Source organism: Balaenoptera acutorostrata, chromosome 7, assembly GCF_949987535.1.
Source record: "Balaenoptera acutorostrata chromosome 7, mBalAcu1.1, whole genome shotgun sequence".
Taxonomy (NCBI): Eukaryota; Metazoa; Chordata; class Mammalia; order Artiodactyla; family Balaenopteridae; genus Balaenoptera; species Balaenoptera acutorostrata.
This window is the reverse complement of record NC_080070.1, coordinates 15,561,946-15,579,846: the sequence shown is the minus strand read 5'-3', so window position 1 is coordinate 15,579,846 and position 17,901 is coordinate 15,561,946. Positions and strand designations below refer to the sequence as shown.

General features: G+C 42.8%; 1 protein-coding gene across 3 annotated transcripts in view; it reads right to left on the bottom strand.

The window, feature by feature from the left end:
* The window catches only part of KIAA1549 (KIAA1549 ortholog), a 154,724-nt gene that overhangs the window by 76,300 nt on the left and 60,523 nt on the right, over positions 1-17,901 (bottom strand). For all 3 annotated transcript variants that reach the window (XM_057549900.1, XM_057549902.1, XM_057549901.1), the window contains 7 exons: positions 10,165-12,870; positions 8,984-9,072; positions 7,733-7,910; positions 5,727-5,857; positions 3,534-3,717; positions 2,328-2,387; positions 984-1,132 (listed from right to left, as the gene is read on the bottom strand). In XM_057549900.1, the coding sequence (XP_057405883.1) occupies positions 984-1,132; positions 2,328-2,387; positions 3,534-3,717; positions 5,727-5,857; positions 7,733-7,910; positions 8,984-9,072; positions 10,165-12,870 (3,497 nt within the window). The remainder of the gene's footprint in view (positions 1-983; positions 1,133-2,327; positions 2,388-3,533; positions 3,718-5,726; positions 5,858-7,732; positions 7,911-8,983; positions 9,073-10,164; positions 12,871-17,901) is intronic.

The following is a 17,901-nucleotide window of genomic DNA, read 5'->3' as shown; positions in this document are numbered from 1 at the left end:
AAGAAAAAAATCCAAAATAACGTAATTCACATGGAGATGGGAAGAAATTACAGCCCAACCTCCAGCTCTCTCTGAGTGTGTGCATTTTTAAAGGGGTCACTTTGGGATTCAAATGAATCTGTCATTTGTAACTCTGCCACTTTACGTAGTGAAGGCAATTTGGGTAACATGAGACAAGCAGGGCTGGCAGGAGGCAGAGAGGACAGAGTGCCGGAATAGAGGGCAGAACATTTTCCTCTTTCCGGCCTCTCAAGGTCTCTTCCAGCTGAATGATTTGTCTCTATGACGCTATCAATAATGCTTACCATTCCATAGAACTGACTACATTTTTGGTAATTAAAAAACTACTCTTTGAGGGCTTCCCAGGTGGCGCAGTGGTTGAGAGTCTGCCTGCTAATGCAGGGGACACGGGTTCGAGCCCTGGCCTGGGAAGATCCCACATGCCGCGGAGCGGCTGGGCCCGTGAGCCACAACTGCTGAGCCTGCGCGTCTGGAGCCTGTGCTCCGCAACGAGAGAGGCCGCGACGGTGAGAGGCCCGCGCATCGCGATGAAGAGTGGCCCCCGCTTGCCACAACTGGAGAAAGCCCTCGCACAGAAACGAAGACCTAACACAGCCAAAATCAATCAATCAATCAAACATACGCATCTGATTCAAGATCCTCATTAAAAAAAAAAAAAAAAAAAAAAAACTACTCTTTGAAAAATCAGGTCATCCAGTGGTACGGCAACCCACTTATGTATTCCTTTGCTGTGGTCCCCACAAGGCCATTTGCTGTACGGACCCTTACTAAGGACTCAGGAAACATCTGTCTAGACTCCAGTGGAACTGAAATGCTGACACAGTCCGTGGCTGCCTACGACAGCAATCAGTCTACGTAGCAGCACCTTCTCCTGGCATTTTCCATCTGCGTGAAAATACGGCCCGTTTTTAGACGGCTCTCTCTCCTTCCCCTCCCCACTCCTTTGGCCTTCTTCTTCTTACCTGTACCATGCTGTTCCCGGCAGCGACGGTAGCCCTTCTCCACATCCGCCTTCTGGTGGAAACTTCGCTGAGCAGCTGGGCCAGTTTGCGCTCCATCTCAGCTTGAAACACTTCATTCTGGAGGTGCTTCTCATCAACACCCAGGAGGACTACATTTAAGGTGAAGCACGCACAGGCCCCAAAACAAGTTGGCAGTGGAGAGAAAAGGATGTGTGCACAAGAGAAATGAACACAGGATTACTATAAAATGCCGGTTCCCAGAGAAGAGACATTAAAAGGGGAAAGAGGCAAGCTGGACGGGGTGCAGGAGAGTCCAGGGAGGGTAGCCCACAGGTCTTATCTCTAAAGTCTACAAAGACTGGTGGCCAGAAGTCCCAGGAGCTCAGCAGTGCAGAAGCTTTGGAGCTCAGAGCTCCTACACAAGATCAAACGTTTTGTCTGCACTTATTTCAAAATTTCTGGAAATGGTTTGAGTTCATATCTTATCTTGACTCAAAATTTAGACTCATTAACTGACTTGAGATAAGGAGGCCTGTCTTCAGACATCTAGATTATCTAAACAGACAACATCTTGTCAGCCTTTACAGGAGAAAAAAGCTTGTGCTTTCCAGCCAGAACTGGCTCAAATCCCCTTTGAGATAGGACCACGGGCAAGTCACTTAACCACTATGCAAATTATCTGGAAAATAAGGCCACTGTACCATGCAAAGAGGTGGGGCCTTTATATGGGATGTTGTATGTGAAGCAACGAGAGCTGGCAGGGTCCGGGAACCTGTCAGTGGTGACTATCCCCATTCTACAAGTTTCCTCCCCATGACCAGTTGCTTACTCACTGTGCTGCTTACATGCTGGGTAGCCGCTGAGCAACCAACTCTCTTTTACACTTCTGCATACCAAGTTAGAAAGCCTTTATTTGCAACGCCATAGCTGTAAATATCTGACCCAGGCCCACAAGGCTTTAAAACATGCTTCTTATTGGCTCACCAAGTTACCTTATTTGTCCTTATAAAACCAGACATATGAGGCTTTTAGGAAAAAAAGAGATCCTTGCTTCAGAACCCTGTCCTATTCTGGTCAGAAGATCATCAATTCCTGTTAGACTTTGCCCTGGACTTGATGTATGAATTTTAAAGAAAGCCAATCCTTTTTGTGCCGTAACTCAGTGGGACACATTCCCACAGCCAAATCTGAATCCCTTTCTCATTCATTCTTTGCCAAGAATCTATGGTACATTTTGCCCTGAATTTAGGACTCAGAAACAGGAAAGGCAGTATCCTTCTCAATACCCCCCCACAGACTTCTCACTCTTACCGTTCCCAAAAACATTATGTAAGTTAAACATACCTGTTCTTACCCAAGAGGACTTCAACAACTGCGATAAGTTAAGCTGTGGGTACTGGAAGGCTATAAAAAACAAAGGGTGAGAAAGGGAGAAAGGTACGTAAAAAACCTGTTTGCAACAGTCAGAAAGGTGAGTGTTCTAGGGAGCGCTGGGTAAGTCACAGCACACTGCCTCTTCTACACTAATCAGCTCTGCCTATGGAAGAAAAAAGTGCCAGGCTGGCGGGAAGGCAGGGTCAGTGGGAGGGTCTTGAGCACCTTAGTCTCCGGGAGGAAGAGGGAGAAAAAGAAAGAAAGGGCTTACTCAAGTAACACGATGGGGCACTACTTCACAGAGAGCTCACCCGTAAGTTCCCCTTGAAATGTCACTGTTCCAGAGCAATGAATTTTTCACACTGTGCTCCTCAGAGCCCTGGAATTTCCCAGCAAGGACTCAGGCAGGGTAAAGTGACAATCTTCTATCTATCACTGAAAGTTGCTATTTGTAAATAACAATTTTACCCCTGTCTACTTTTGCATTTTACCAGTTATTCCTTTCCATTTAATTAACAGTACACGAAAATACGACAAGAATCATTAAACCTTCTGGCTGCTCCGTTCTGAAAAAGAATCTGGTATCTTTCTTGCCTGACTTCAACTCTGGAATCTACTGTATTTGGGGTGGAATCTACTGTATTTTAAACGTTTTGAAGTAAACGTTTCCCCTACCTCCACTCCATTTGTACTGTGAATTAAATCGCTTCCACCAGGAAGGAAGGTTTTGTTTGTTTTCATTTCTGTTTCTTTTTTCTTTCTAAGTGTACACACAGTGAACCTCACTCTTTCTGGTGTACAGTTTTATGGGTTTTGACAAATGCATGGACATGTGGAACCACCACCAAAATAAAAATACAAGACATTCCCATCACCACCACCCCCCCCTGAAAACTGCTTTCCTCGCATCCTTCACCCCTGGAAACCAAAAATCTGTTCTCAGTCTCTCTGGTTTCACCTTTTCCAGAACCGGTATAATCTTTGATAGTGCCCTTGGCTCTCTAAAGAGAATAATAGAGCAAGCCCAGTGGGAGAGGAGGGTTCTGGAGGCCCACCCTGGCATGATCTGAGAAGCTCCAATTTATATTCCAGATTTCTGTTAGCTATTTTATTTGAAAAGAAGAGGTCCGCCAACACGAGCACTCGCAGCCACGTCCCCAGGAGAGCGGCACTCACGTTCGGCAATCTGCAGCACTGGGTATCCCAGGTAGAAACTGAACTCCACCACGCTCAAGTTCCTTAGCATTTCGCTCACTTCAGACCCATTCAGAAACCCCTGCGAGCCTCTGACAGCAAAGACGATGTTCACTGGGCCCCGGCGAGGAGCCAGCCTTGAAGACCCCACGGTGATATTCAAGATCTGAAAGAAAGAAATCAGAATAAGCTTCTAAAATAAATTAAAATGTCTAGGCAAAAGCCTGACTATGATTTTGCTCTCACAATTTCCCTCACCAAGTTTTTTTAAAAGGAGCATTTTTAAAGGAAGACTAATTGGCTTCACAACCTGGTTCCCTTTTGTAATACTCTTAAACCCTTAGTTTATTGAAAATGTTTCTTACATTAAGTGGGGAACTGAGCACATGTATTTATAGTCCCTCCCCTTTTCTTTCCCACCCCAAATCCCACTGAAATAACAACAAGATGAACAAAGGGGAATAAATCCACAACAGCACTGAGAACGGAAGAAAACCAGAGATTCTGTCAAACTACTGAAAGATGGAGAGAGGGTGGGATCATGTTGATACAAACCAGAACGGAGGGAACCGAGACCCCAAACACACACAGGCACAGACCACAGTAGACTGAGAGTGGTCTCCCCCAGGGGCCCCAGGAGGCCTCCACGGCAGAGATCTGCAGGAGCTGAGACTAGGGTGGGCTGCGGGACCGTGATCCGGGTCACTAATTAAACACTGAGTGCCAAGAGCTGAGTCGGTTGTCTCCCTCCCTTCTCCCTTCCAACTTCACACCCAGGCCAACTCAGAAGCGCTAGCAGCTCCACCTTCACCCCAGGAGCCCGAAGAACTGCTCCCTGAGGAAGATGAGCTCCCTGCCTGAGAGGACCGAAGACCCACTGTGGCGTGGCCCCCTAGGCAGGAAGGTGGGTGGAGTTAACCGCAGTGCACACAAGAGACAAAGAAAGAAAGAGAGTGAGAGAATGAGCAGCTCTGCCATGAAAAACACACTAACTCGCTCCATCCCCAGGGTACAAGCTCCTCATCTCACACGGTGGGCAGGGGTGCCCACGCTGCCTGTCCGTGACCACACGTTGCCTGGTACCCAGGGCTCCAGTGAGTCCTCCCATTAGGAGACAAGGCTTATGCATATGTAGACACAGACTCTACAGCTGAAGTGGAAAGATGAACAAGGTGCCAAAACTAACCACCTGCTTCCTCATTCCTAGAGACAGCCAGCAATGGTCCACAGGTGATTACAGAAACCTAACAGCACGAAAGTGAAGGACCAAGATCAACACAGAGCAATGGCAAAGAATGCAGAGAAAACAGAGACAACTTAGTACATGGAAGACAACATATTAAAAATACTAATTAATGTCTCCAGAAACTTTCAAGGAAATATCGTATCATCATTCAAGATAAGCCTGCATCATAACAGGAAAGGCTGCAATGAAAAAAGAGCAAATAAAAATGAAAAAACAACGATGGCTAAAAGAAAATTCAGTAGAGGGACTGAATAACATAATGAACACAGCTGAAGACTAAATTAATAACTTAGAGGACAAGGTTTAGAAATCTGTAAAAATAGGGAATTTAAAAAAGAAATGGAAAAAATAAGAAATATGGAGGGTGAATCCAGGATCACCAAAATCTACTTAAAATGAATTTGAGAAAGAGAGAACAAAGAATATGGAGGGATAAATACCAAAGAAATGTAAAAACATCAGCCGTTTCCACGTAATACATACAAAACCTATCCTTTGATTAGTAGCTATGTTTTTAGAGTGAAGAACTGCATTTCATGGTATTCCATGAAACAAAATTCCATAATATGAAACACTAGTGTATTTAGGCATTTCCCCCATTGGATATTTAAGTTGATACTTAAAGTTGATATTTAAGTTCTTTTCTGGAACATTCTTGCATTTCCTACATAGGCTCATCTCTCTTCAGCTCACCGTATCTGAACTCCCTTGTTACTGGGCTCCTCTACAACGTTCAAATATACTTAGACTATTCATGCTCTGTGGACTTGATATGGCCATGGAAAGAGATGATTTCTAATCCATGTGAACTAAATCTCCTCTGCTGGAGGGAATTAGTAAGAGTTAAGTGTGTCTTAAACAAAACATTATGAAACTAGTTCCTCTTTAAAAGAGAAAGCATCTTGTTCTGCATTCGATGCTATTCTCACCTGCACCGTGAGGTTATACGTCCCCTGGTGGTGTTTTCTCACTTCAGAGAGAGCTATCATCAGGCCTTTCTCGATGCGCTGGGTGAAGTTGCAGAAGCCCGTATCCACACTCTGAGGCACAAACTGCAGTACTGAAAAGAAGGACAGTATCACAGTCCCATGAACAAGGTGTTTCTTTAGTACTAAGTAACAAGGAGAGGGACAAAATAGTGTGTAAATCAAGGAACTCTGATCCATAGTACAGGATTAAGTACTATGAGATATTATTTTTTAACTGAGGTATAGTTGATGTACATTATTATATAAGTTTCAGGTGTATAACACAGTGATTCACAATTTTTAAAGGTTATACTCCATCCATAGCTATTATAAAATATTGGCTATATTTCCTGTATTGTACAATATATCCTTGAAGCTTATTTATTTTATACATAGTAGTTTGTACCTCTTAATCCCCTACCCCTATATTGCCCCTCCCCCCTTGCCTCTCTCCACTGGTAACCACTAGTTTGTTCTCTATATCTATGAGTCTGTTTCTTTTTTGTTATATTCACTAGCTTGTTTTATTTTTTAGATTCCACATATAAGTGATATCATACAGTATTTGTCTTTGTCTGACGTATTTCACTTAGTATAATACACTCTAAGTCCATCCATGTTGCTACAAATGGCAAAATTTTCATCCTTTTCTTATGGCTTAGTAGTATCCCATTGTGTGTGTGTGTGTGTGTGTGAGTGTGTGTGTGTGTGTGTGTGTGTGTGTGTGTGTGTGTACCACATCTTTATCCATTCATCTGCTGAGGGGCACTTGGTTTGCTTCCATGTCTTGCCAACTATAAATAATGCTGCTATGAACACTGGGGTGCATGTATCTTTTCAAATTAGTGTTTTCTTTTTTTTTTTGGATACATACCCAAGAGTGGAACTGCTGGGTCATATGGTAGTTCTATTTTTAGTTTTTCGAGAAACCTTCATTCTGTTTTCCATAGTGGCTGCACCAATTTACATTCCTACCAACAGTGTACGAGGGTCTATAATGTGTTATTTATATGTATCATATCATGGAAATGTAGAAAGCCAACTGTACCAAATGACTACATGCAAGGTGAAGGTGACTTGTATCACTTTAAAATGGAAAAATATCTAAGATAATAATTGGAGCATCAAAAGATGCAACACTGAAACATTTCAAATAGAAATAAATTCATTAGAGATGAATTCTTAAGTATTTATGGGTGAAACAACATGATACCTGGTATTGTTTTAAAACACCCTAGCTTCCTCAAAAAAAGTTTGTGTGAGATAGATGAAACAAAATTGGGAAAATGTTGATAATTTTTAAAGTTTGTATGGGCATAGGTGGGCTAAATATGGTATTCTCTCTACTTCTGTATATGTTTAAAAATGTCCATAATAAAAAGTTAAATGAGGGGACTTCCCTGGCGGTCCAGTGGTTAAGACTCCACGCTTCCACTGCAGGGGGCATGGGTTTGACCCCTGGTCGGGGAACTAAGATGCCACATGCCGTGCAGCACGGCCAAAAAAAAAAGTTAAATGACATTAAGGAATCACTGTTAATTTTAGGGGGTGTGATAATGATACTGTGGACAGATGTATGTGTATGTATGCATGTCTATGTATATGTTATGTGTGTGTATATATATGTTTAATAGTCTTATCTTTTAGAAGCATAGGCTGAAATATTTATGAATGAGACGACATGATGCCATATCAAAATAACATGAGAGGAGGGAGTGTCAATGGGGGTGTAGATGTAACAAAAGTGGCTAGGAGTTGAAAATTGTTGAAGCCATACAATGAGTACCTGGGGGTGCACTAAACTATTCTGTGTACTTTTGTATATGCTGGAAATTCTCCATAATTATAAAGTTTTTTGAAATTTAAATAACAAATTTTAACATAATCCTCCCCAAATTATTTTGAAACACAAAAAATAAAGTGAAATTCTATTTACAAATCAAAACAACTATGCTCAATTTTCTTACCCGTTTGAACTTGGAACCTGGACTCTGGCATAAGGAAGGAGGGTTTCACAGCCAAGATTAAAGGAGTCTGGTCACGAACAAGTTTACTATTTATAAGTACATTTATGACTGATATTGCTGTGTAAACGAAGGGACCAGATGTTACCAGAAAAGTGAAGTCAGCGAACAGTTCATAAACCTATGAAAATAAAAAATGCAAAAGATGATAATTACCAAATTTGAGGGTACCATAATTCAAACTTAAAGGAAATCATACTGAGTAGAAAAAAAAGTTAAAAAAATAAATAGTTTTAAATGAAGGGGTATTGCTTCAGAGATAATTAAAATTTTATTTTAGTTATGCCTCTTACATATCTGTCAACTTTCTCAAAAACAGCACAAAATTACAAGAGCAAGGACAGTGAAAAAGAAGAAGAGTCAATAATATGAACTGAATAAGGAATTAAGGAGAATTCAAGGTGTTTTACTGTACTTACCCCCCATAAAAAGGAGCACTTACTCTACTAAGTAAAGCTGTCCAAGAGAAACATGTGAGCCACATATGCGATTTTTAAATTTCTAGTGGCCACATTAAAAAAATATAAAAAGAAACAGGTGAAATTAATTTTAAAAACATTTTACTTAAGCCAATATATCTGACATGTCATTTCAATTGTAGGCAATGCAAAAAATTATTGAGCTATTTTACATTCCTTTTTGCACTAAGTCTTTGAAATCTGGTGTGTATTTTGCACTGACAGCACATCTCACTTGGAACAAGCCCCATTTCACATGCTCAACAGCCACACGTGGCTCGTGGCTCTGTTCGGGATGGTGCAGGCCTAGAGCGGGGCTTTCTGAGCTTATCAGGAGAGAGAAGGCACCGGCAGACGTCCAGCAAAAAACATGTAGAAATCTATCTCTATCTCACTCGATGTACAGAAACATACATACGCACTCACTCTAAACTCTAATCCAAGCCCTTCCGTGTAAATAAAGGGAAACGAGATCATTAGGTCATCACCCCAAACTTTGGTCTTAGAGCCCTTTGTTCCAGCTCTGCCAGCACATCCCCGTGATGGACTAAACCTGGCCTCATCTGGGGTCAGAAGGGGCTTCCCTGGAGAAGCAATGTTTGAGCAGAGATCCAAAGGACGAGTAGGTGTCCACCAGGAGAAGGGAGGGGAGAGAGGAAAGCACATGTCCCACTCCCATTATGATGTGCATTCGACTCGGACTCCCCCACCAGACTTCCGTGCCGCAGGCACCCACCTTGAGCTCCACCACACGGTTGAAGTGGCTCCTCAACACCTCTTTGATGGACATAATGATGTACTCCTGCACAGCTCTGCGGGCCAGCACTGCAAATTAGCTCAGTGTCATTATGAACAGGCAGAGGACCCACGGCCCTCCTCGGTCTCAGCGCGGAGAAAAAGGACCCAGCGCATTCTCCTCCCTCCTCCCCTCCACCTGCCCTGTCCGTCCGCTGCATTCCTGCTCCACCTCTCCTGCCATCTTCTCCCCCTTCTTCCTTTCTGTCCCCCATCCCCATCGACACCAATACAGAGAGCCAGGTTACTGATCAACCACATGCTGTACATATTAACAGGGCACCGACTTTATGCACAACTTGCCACTTCTCAGGAGGAACAAGTGGGAGAGTCTGATCAAGGGGCCACAGTCACCAGACTTGTTCAGACATGACATCAAAGGTATTCCAGTTTCATGTGACTAAAGCAGCCGGCAGCTGCAAGGGAAGCTGCTGCCTGTCGGCTGGTGACTCGGACTGCAGGCTGGGGAGAAGGTCGAAGTCTGTGACCCAGTTCAGAGGATACTGAGCCACTCCATGTTCCTCCGCTCCAAGTGACATTTACAGGACTATATAAGAACAAAGTGCCCCCTCTTTTCCGGGAAAAGTCAGAACAGTACATTAGTAAGAAATTGCAACGGTGGCCCTTACACATTTGCCCATCTAACTGCTTGAACGAAACGTGAAGGCGTTTTGCTTTAACCGTGTCATCTACGCATCCAATGGGTTATGAGCTCCAAAGACAAACATCCTAACACACATTTCTAAGGCTCCTTTAAATCTTTCCTTTGTTTTCATTGCTACTAATTTGTAATATCTTGTGGGCGCTTCTTGTATGCTGGGCACTGGGTTAAATATTTTATATGCATTAATGCATTTAAATCTTTACAATAACCCAAAGGAGTAGGTGCCACCATCATCCCTGTTTAATAGTTGAGGAAACTGAGGCTTAGAGAAGCCTAACTGCCTAACTGTCCGGAGAACTCAGGGGAGCTGGCAAGGCAGTGAAGCCTACAACCCAGGAGTCGTCTGGGTCCAAAGCCCACACTCTTTGCCACGATGCTACACATCACATGAGCATTTCGTATCAACACCTTTGGAAGATCACCCCAACCAAGAGAAGTGATGCGAAGCAGGGCCTTACCAGTTGTGATCAAATAGGCATCGGGAACCGTAATATCACACACATACGGCGACTTGGTGGTGACCAGCGCTGGAGTATGAACCGTCGCTTCGGGAGCCGGGGTGGTCGCGGGATGAAGGGATGGCGGGAGGAGAACCGTGCCGCCCTCATGGTGATTCTGACTCACGGTTCTGCTGTTCAGGGTGGTGTGAACAGAATTCTCCGGGGCAGCACCGGTGTCAGATGTGCTCAGCTCAGTGGAGGTGTTCCTCGGTAAATCTGTGGGTGTGAATGATGGGCCACGCGTACCATCCGGCTCTGCAGGCAGAGGCGAGCGGATCACCTCGGGAAGAAACGAGGATGCTGATGGCAGGTACCCAGTGCTGGCCAGCACTGTGGTGACAGGGATGACTTCAGAGAAAGAGGGTAAGACGGACGTGGGATTGTTCATAGCACTGATACCACCATCAGAAGGTGTCAGGGTTGAAAAGACAGAAGATTCCGTTAAAACGGATGTAGTAGGAACAGCAGTCAAAAGTGATGTTAAGTGAGTTTCAGCAGTCAAAATGGGCTCAGAACTGGAGGGCACCAGTGTGGGGACTGCAGATTCATGGGACATGAGTGAAAACTCAAAATAGGAGGTAGCTGCAGTGAAAGCTGAGGTAAAATGAGCTCCGGCATCTGTGGGTGACACTGTGGGTGCTTCAGAAAACTTTGGAGAACTGGAGGGAAAGCTGGAGAGTAGTGACATTTCAGAGTAACTAGGGAGAAAAGTGAAGGTGCTTAAAAGAAGGTCTGAGCTTGGCCAGAGCTGAGAAAACTCAAGGTTTGTGGAATTGGGAACAGAAAGCTGAGGTGACCGAGAATTGATAGAGTTGGTCAACGGAAGTGTCTCAACCAAGGTAGAAAATGCCTGAGAAATGAAGGTGGACAGATCACTTGACCTCGGAGACGGAGAAGCAAGTACTTCTGAAGATGGAGAGACCCAGCTGCTGAATTCCAGTGGTGGAGTGGAGAAAAAGCTGGATGTAAAATCCCAAATACTTGCACTTTCACGCTGGGAAAAACTGGCAGGTTCTCGGTCAGGGAAAAGCGAAGGCTGTGCCGACAGGTCCAAACTGTAAGACGTAAGAAGACCTGGGCCTCTGACAGCAAGCGATGGTGTGTTTTTGTTTGCTGTGATGGGGAAAGAAGAGTCAAGGAGAGCACCTGGGGTGACCGAGGAAAGCACGGCTGTCACACTGGATGGCATTATTTGAGTTTCGGCAACAGAGGAGGAGCAAAAAGCAGCAGCGTCAAGTGACACAGGCACAGAGAGGTGGCCCTGGGGAGGGGACACTTGTGCGGTCATAACACTACTCATTTCCCCCTCAGCTGAAATACCGACGCTCGTTGCTGAGATTTCCACAGATGGAGAAGAGAGGGGAACCATCGGTCTTGAGGGGAAAAGTGTATGAAATTCTTGAGGGCCTTCGTCAAATTCAGAGAAGTCCACTGTGACACTGCTCAGTGGAGAGATGCTGCCCACTTCTGAGGGCCTTGAGAGGGTCGGGGACAGGGTCTCAGCACCATCCCCCGAGCCCACGTCCTTCTCCGTGAGGCTCGATGACAGCACGTACCGAGGCGACACCGCAGTGCAGGACACGCACCACGTGTACGGTCTGAACGAAGACACTGGGCTCCAGACGTGAGTGTCACCCGCACGACTTGGGGCCGCTGAATGGCCAGGCAATTCTGATGCCTCACTGGAGCTGGCGGGAAGACAGGGGTTATGTGAAACACCGGCTGATTGAGTAGAGAACAATCCAGACGCAAGAGGAGTTGAAAACAAAGCCAAATGTGCACTGCTGCTGCCAAAGGCAAGGGCCATCTGGGACACAGCTGCAGAGCGGTGTGTGCCTGGAGAGACGGTTTCATCCAGACTTCCACCCAAAGCAGCAGTCACGTCAGAGTATCTGTCTGTACCTGCGGCCAGAGCATCCTCTGGAGGCGGTGAGACCTGCCCGGACGGGGGAGGAGGCTGCCGAGTGACACCATCACGTGGCGGTCGAGGCTCAGAATACTGCAAGCTGAGAAGGAAGGTTTCTGCACCCTCTACTCCCGAAGCCATGATCTCCGGCAAAGTCCTACTTGAAACGTGCCCGTAAGTGTCAGTAGGATAAAACACCAAGTTCCTACTAGGAGTTGGAATTATGCCCTTGGAAGTGGGAAAAGCTGACAGAAAAGCACTGAAATGATTGGGGGATTCAGCAGACATTGTTGGTTGTTGCACTGTGTTTTGCCAGGCTGATGAAACTTCTTCATCTTGTAAAGAAATGATGGGTAACGATGGAGTCGGCACGGAGTCTAACGTTTCTTTGAGCAGCCCTGGCAGACTGTGTGAGACGTATCGTACGGGAGAAACCATGCGGGAAGTGGTCCAGGAAGTCTCTGGCAAAAAGTTATCCATTTCATCATCATCTATGACCTCGTTGCTCGTCACGGACACATAATTTGCCACAAAGATGCTGTGATCTGCTGTACTTTGGGTCCATTTTCCTTGGTTAAAAAAGTTTGTATCAAAAGTACTGGGGGATGGAGATGATCTGACGTGGAGAGAACTGCTTTGCTGGGACCCTGGAGCGGCTTCTGTTAAGGCCACGTGTGCGGTGCTGTGCACGGCGCTTTCCCTTGGCGTGAACTCCAAGGAGGATAAAGAAAGGTTGTGCTGTTCCAGAGGGAGCTCATCTACAAAGAAAATAACAGCTGAGTTTAGCTGCAAGGCAATGAAAGTCATACTGCTAACATTTTGTTTCAGATATAAAAATATCCTCAATCAACAGATATCCACTCACTGTGAACAGCCACGATTCACAATTAGACGTTAAACAACCAACTGGAAGTCAGAAATTGCCACAGTTACTGTCAGCATAATACCTGCGAATAGTCGTAAATGTGAGCACCACTTTTACTTAAGCCTGTGTGTGTGTGTGTGTGTGTGTGTACACACTGACATGTTTCTCTTACTTTCTAACAACACCACAGAATACTGTAAATGGAAGAGGCCTTACGGGCCTGTCTTGTCTGTTCTCTCTCATTTATCACATGAGAAAGAGAGGTTCAGAGAAGGTAACTAAATCAATTACATGATCACCTGGACAGAGGTGGAGCTAGAATCTGCACATAAGCCTGCCTTGACTCCCAAGCCCATGTCCTTTTTCTTCCATAAGAGTTGGCTCTTACGAGAAATGATCATGACCACTCTGACAGCATCACTCACCACCCAGGGAAGAGGGTTCAGCAGTTTCCTAGTTATAGGACCTTCCACATAAAGACCTCAGACTACCTCCAGGCTCACCTCTCTCCATTCCCTGCTCCACTCTCACGCCTTCCCAACGATGCTCTGGCCGAATTAGCTACCCAGATTCTCTGTGGCTTGGTGTTTTGCACATTCTTCTCTCTCTGCCTGGGATGCCCTTCCCAGGCTCTCCACCTGGATTACTCCTACCAGCCCTGAAGATGCAGCACAGATACTACCTCCCTCCTCAATACTCCAAAGCTGGATGAGTGCCTCTCCCTAGGTTCTACCTGTCACATCCCTGATCATGCCCCACTGAAATGAACTGTCTGCTCATTATACTCCAAGATTCTTGAGGACAGAAACTGTTGATCTGTTACCCCAGTGCCTAGCACAGTGAGTGACATATACTAAGAGCTCGATAAACATCTGTTAAGTGAATGAATAAATCAATGAATGAATGAATGGTGTCTGAGGACCAAGTTCTGATATGTGCCAAAAGCATCCCATCATCCTCTCAAGCTTTCATATTCTTCATCCTTGTGACAGCTGTCACTATCATTTAAGTGGCTTAGGTATCTCCATCTGTAATTCAGGTATACTGTATAGAGAGGCAGGAAATGTGATGGCCCAGACCCCTGATGAAGGCCCAGGGCACAGGTCCTAGAGGAACACTGAAACAGAGAGCTTAGAGGGACACTGGACCAGACAGCCTGATGGTCAAGCATGACTGCAAAGTTACAAAACACATAAGAAATAAGGTATTATGAAAAAGAGTCAAGAGAAACTGCCCCCAAAAGTAAAAAGAAGAAACCCACACAAACAGTATCAGATCTGTAAAGACTTCAGATATTGGAATTATAGGATACATTTTTGAAAGTGTGTTTAATTCATTTAAAATAATAAAGAAGGGACTGAAAACATGAGTAAGGAGCAAGAGGCTATGAAAATGGTCAGAAAGATTTGAAAAACCAAAAGAATATTTGGAAGTGAAACAATATAATAATTAAAATTTTTAAACTCAATATACAATATGTAATAAACAATAAACAGCAATTTAGACACAGCTGAAGAGAGATTTAGTGAACTGGGGGACAGACCTGGAAATTACTCAGAATGTACCACAGAGAAACAAAAAGAGGAGAAACGTAAAAAAGAGAAGAGATATGAACACAGAATGAGTCCAACACATATTTGATCAAAGTTTTAAAAAACAATAATGGAGGGAATTGGGCAGAGACAATATTCAAAGAGACAGTGCTAAGAACTGTCCAAAACAGTAAGAGACATGAATCCTTGAATTCAGGAAGACAAAGAATCCCAAACCACGTGAATTTTTTTTTTCAAAACCCATACCTATACACGTGATGATACCACAGAACACCAAAGACAAAGAGAAATTGTACAGGCAGTCAGAGAAAAGGAATGGCAATTACACCATGAGATAACTACTTCACAGAACTAGGGGCCAATTCACAATGAAATAACATCTTCAAAGTGCTGAGAGAAGATACTGACATCTAGATTTGAATAAACAGCAATACTCTCCATTTGTTAAAAGAAGGACATTTTCAGATTTAAAAAAAGTGGTTATACCAACAGAAGTCTTTCTAAACAAGGATACATCGATACTTCAAAAGAAAAGGTAATTATCCCAGAGCGAAGATCTGAGAAGAAACAGAGAATAAACAAATGATAAAAATATGGTTAAATCTAAACAAACATTGATGGTATAAATGAACAATAATACTATGTAATTTGTAAGGTTACAAAAGACATAATATAGAATTAAAATAGCTTGTTACATTGCACAGAAGCTGAAACGGGGGCGTCCAGAGGAATCTGTGACTCACTAGCAGAGATGAAAATCAAGAGTTAAGACAAAATTCTATGAACAGATTTTGTGTGTATACACCAAAATCTGTAACTGATATTTAGTCATATATTTATATAGATGAAATATTTCTAGCTGGTTCCATTAGCATCTGAAAGTTACAAACTTACAGCAGATAGAAGCTGCTTACTTTATTTTTTATTGGCGTATAGTTGATTTACAATGTTGTGTTAGTTTCAGGTGTACAGCAAAGTGAATCATATATATATATATATATATATATATATATATATATATATATATATATCCTCCTTTTTTTAGATTCTTTTCCCATATAGGTCTTTACAGAGTATTCAGTAGAGTTCCCTGTGCTATACAGTAGGTCCTTATTGTCTATTTTATATATAGTACTGTGTATGTATCAATCCCAATCTCCCAATTTATCTCTCTCCCCCCTGGTAACCATAAGTTTGTTTTTTACACCTGTAACTCTATTTCTGTTCTGTAGATAAGTTCATTTGTATGCTTTTTTTAGGTTCCACATATAAGTGATATCATATGATATTTGTCTTTCTCTGTCTGACTTACTTCACTCAGTATGACAATCTCTAGGTCCATCCATGTTGGTGCAAATGGCATTATTTCGTTCTCTTTTATGGCTGAGTAATAGTCCATTGCATATATGTACCACATCTTCTTTATCCATTCCTCTGTTGACAGACATCTAGGTTGCTTCCGTGTCCTGGCTATTGTAAATAGTGCTGCAGTGAATGCTGGGGTGCATGTATCTTTTCAAATTATGGTTTTCTCTGGATATATGCCCAGGAGTGAGATTGCTGGAACATATGGCACTCTATTTTTAGTTTTTTAAGGAACCTCCATACTGTTCTCCATAGTGGCTGTACCAATTTACATCCCCACCAACAGTGTAGGAGGGTTCCCTTTTCTCCACACCCTCTTCAGCATTTATTGTTTGTAAATTTTTTTGATGATGGCCATTCCAACTGGCGTGAGGTAATACCTCATTGTAGTTTTGATTTGCATTTCTCTAATAACTAGTGATGTTGAGCATCTTTTCATGTGCTTCTGAGCTGTCAGTATGTCTTCTTTGGAGAAATGTCTATTTAGATCTTCTGCCCATTTTTTTGATTGGGTTGTTTGTTTTTTTGATATGGAGCTGCATGAGCGGTTTGTATATTTTGGAGATTAATTCCTTGTTGGTTGCTTCATTTGCAAATATTTTCTCCCATTCTGAGGGTTGTTTTTTCATTTTGTTTATAGGTTTTCTTTGCTGTGTAAAAGCTTTTAAGTTTCATTAGGTCCCATTTGTTTATTTTTGTTTTTATTTCATTATCCTAGGAGGTGGATCTAAAAAGATCTTGCTGCAATTTATGTCAGAGTGTTCTGCCTATGTTTTCCCCTAAGAGTTTTATAGTATCCGGTCTTACATTTAGGTCTTTAATCCATTTTGAGTTTATTTTTGTGTATGGTTTTAGGGAATGTTCTAATTTCATTCATTTACATGTAGTTGTCCAGTTTTCCCAGCACCACTTATTGAAGAGGCTGTCTTTTCTCCATTGTATATTCTTGCCTCCTTTGTCATAGATTAGGTGACCATAGGTGTGTGGGTTTATCTCTGGGCTTTCTATCCTGTTCCATTGATTTATATTTCTGATTTTGTGCCAGTACCATACTGTCTTGATTAATGTAGCTTTGTAGTATAGTCTAAAGTCAGGGAGCCTGATTCCTCCAGCTCCATTTTTCTTCCTCAAGACTGATTTGGCTATTCGGGGTGTTCTGTGTCTCCATACAAATTTTAAGATTTGTTTGTTCTAGTTCTGTGAAAAATGCCATTGGTAATTTGATAGAGATTGCATTGAATCTGTAGATTGCTTTGGGTAGTATAGTCATTTTTACAATATTGATTCTTCCAGTCCGAGAACATGGTATATCTCTGCATATTTTTGTGTCATCTTTTGTTTCTTTCATCAGTATCTTGTACTTTTCTGAGTACAGGTCTTTTGCCTCCTTAGGTAGGTTCATTCCTAGGTATTTTACTCTTTTTGATGCGATGGTAAATGGGATTGTGTCCTTGATTTCTCTTTCTGATCTTTCATTGTTAGTATATAGGAATGCAAGAGATTTCTGCGTATTAATTTTGTATCCTGCAACTTTACCAAATTCATTGATGAGCTTTAGTAGTTTTCTGGTAGCATCTTTAGGATTTTCTATGTATAGTATCATGTCATCTGTCAACAGTGACAGTTTTACTTCTTTTTCAATTTGGATTCCTTTTATCTTTTTCTTCTCTGATTGCTGTGGCTACGACTTCCAAAACTATGTTGAATAATAGTGACGAGCGTGGACATCCTTGTCTTGTTCCTGATCTTAGAGGAAATGCTTTCAGTTTTTCACCACTGAAAATGATGTTTGCTGTGGGTTTGTCATATATGGCCTTTATTATGTTGAGGTAGGTTCCCTCTATGCCCACTTTCTGGAGAGTTTTTATCATAAATGGGTGTTGAATTTTGTCAAACATTTTCTGCATCTATTGAGATGATCATATTCCTTTTATTCTTCAATTTGTTGATGTGGTGTATCACACTGATTTGCAGATATTGAAAAATCCTTGCATCCCTGGGATAAA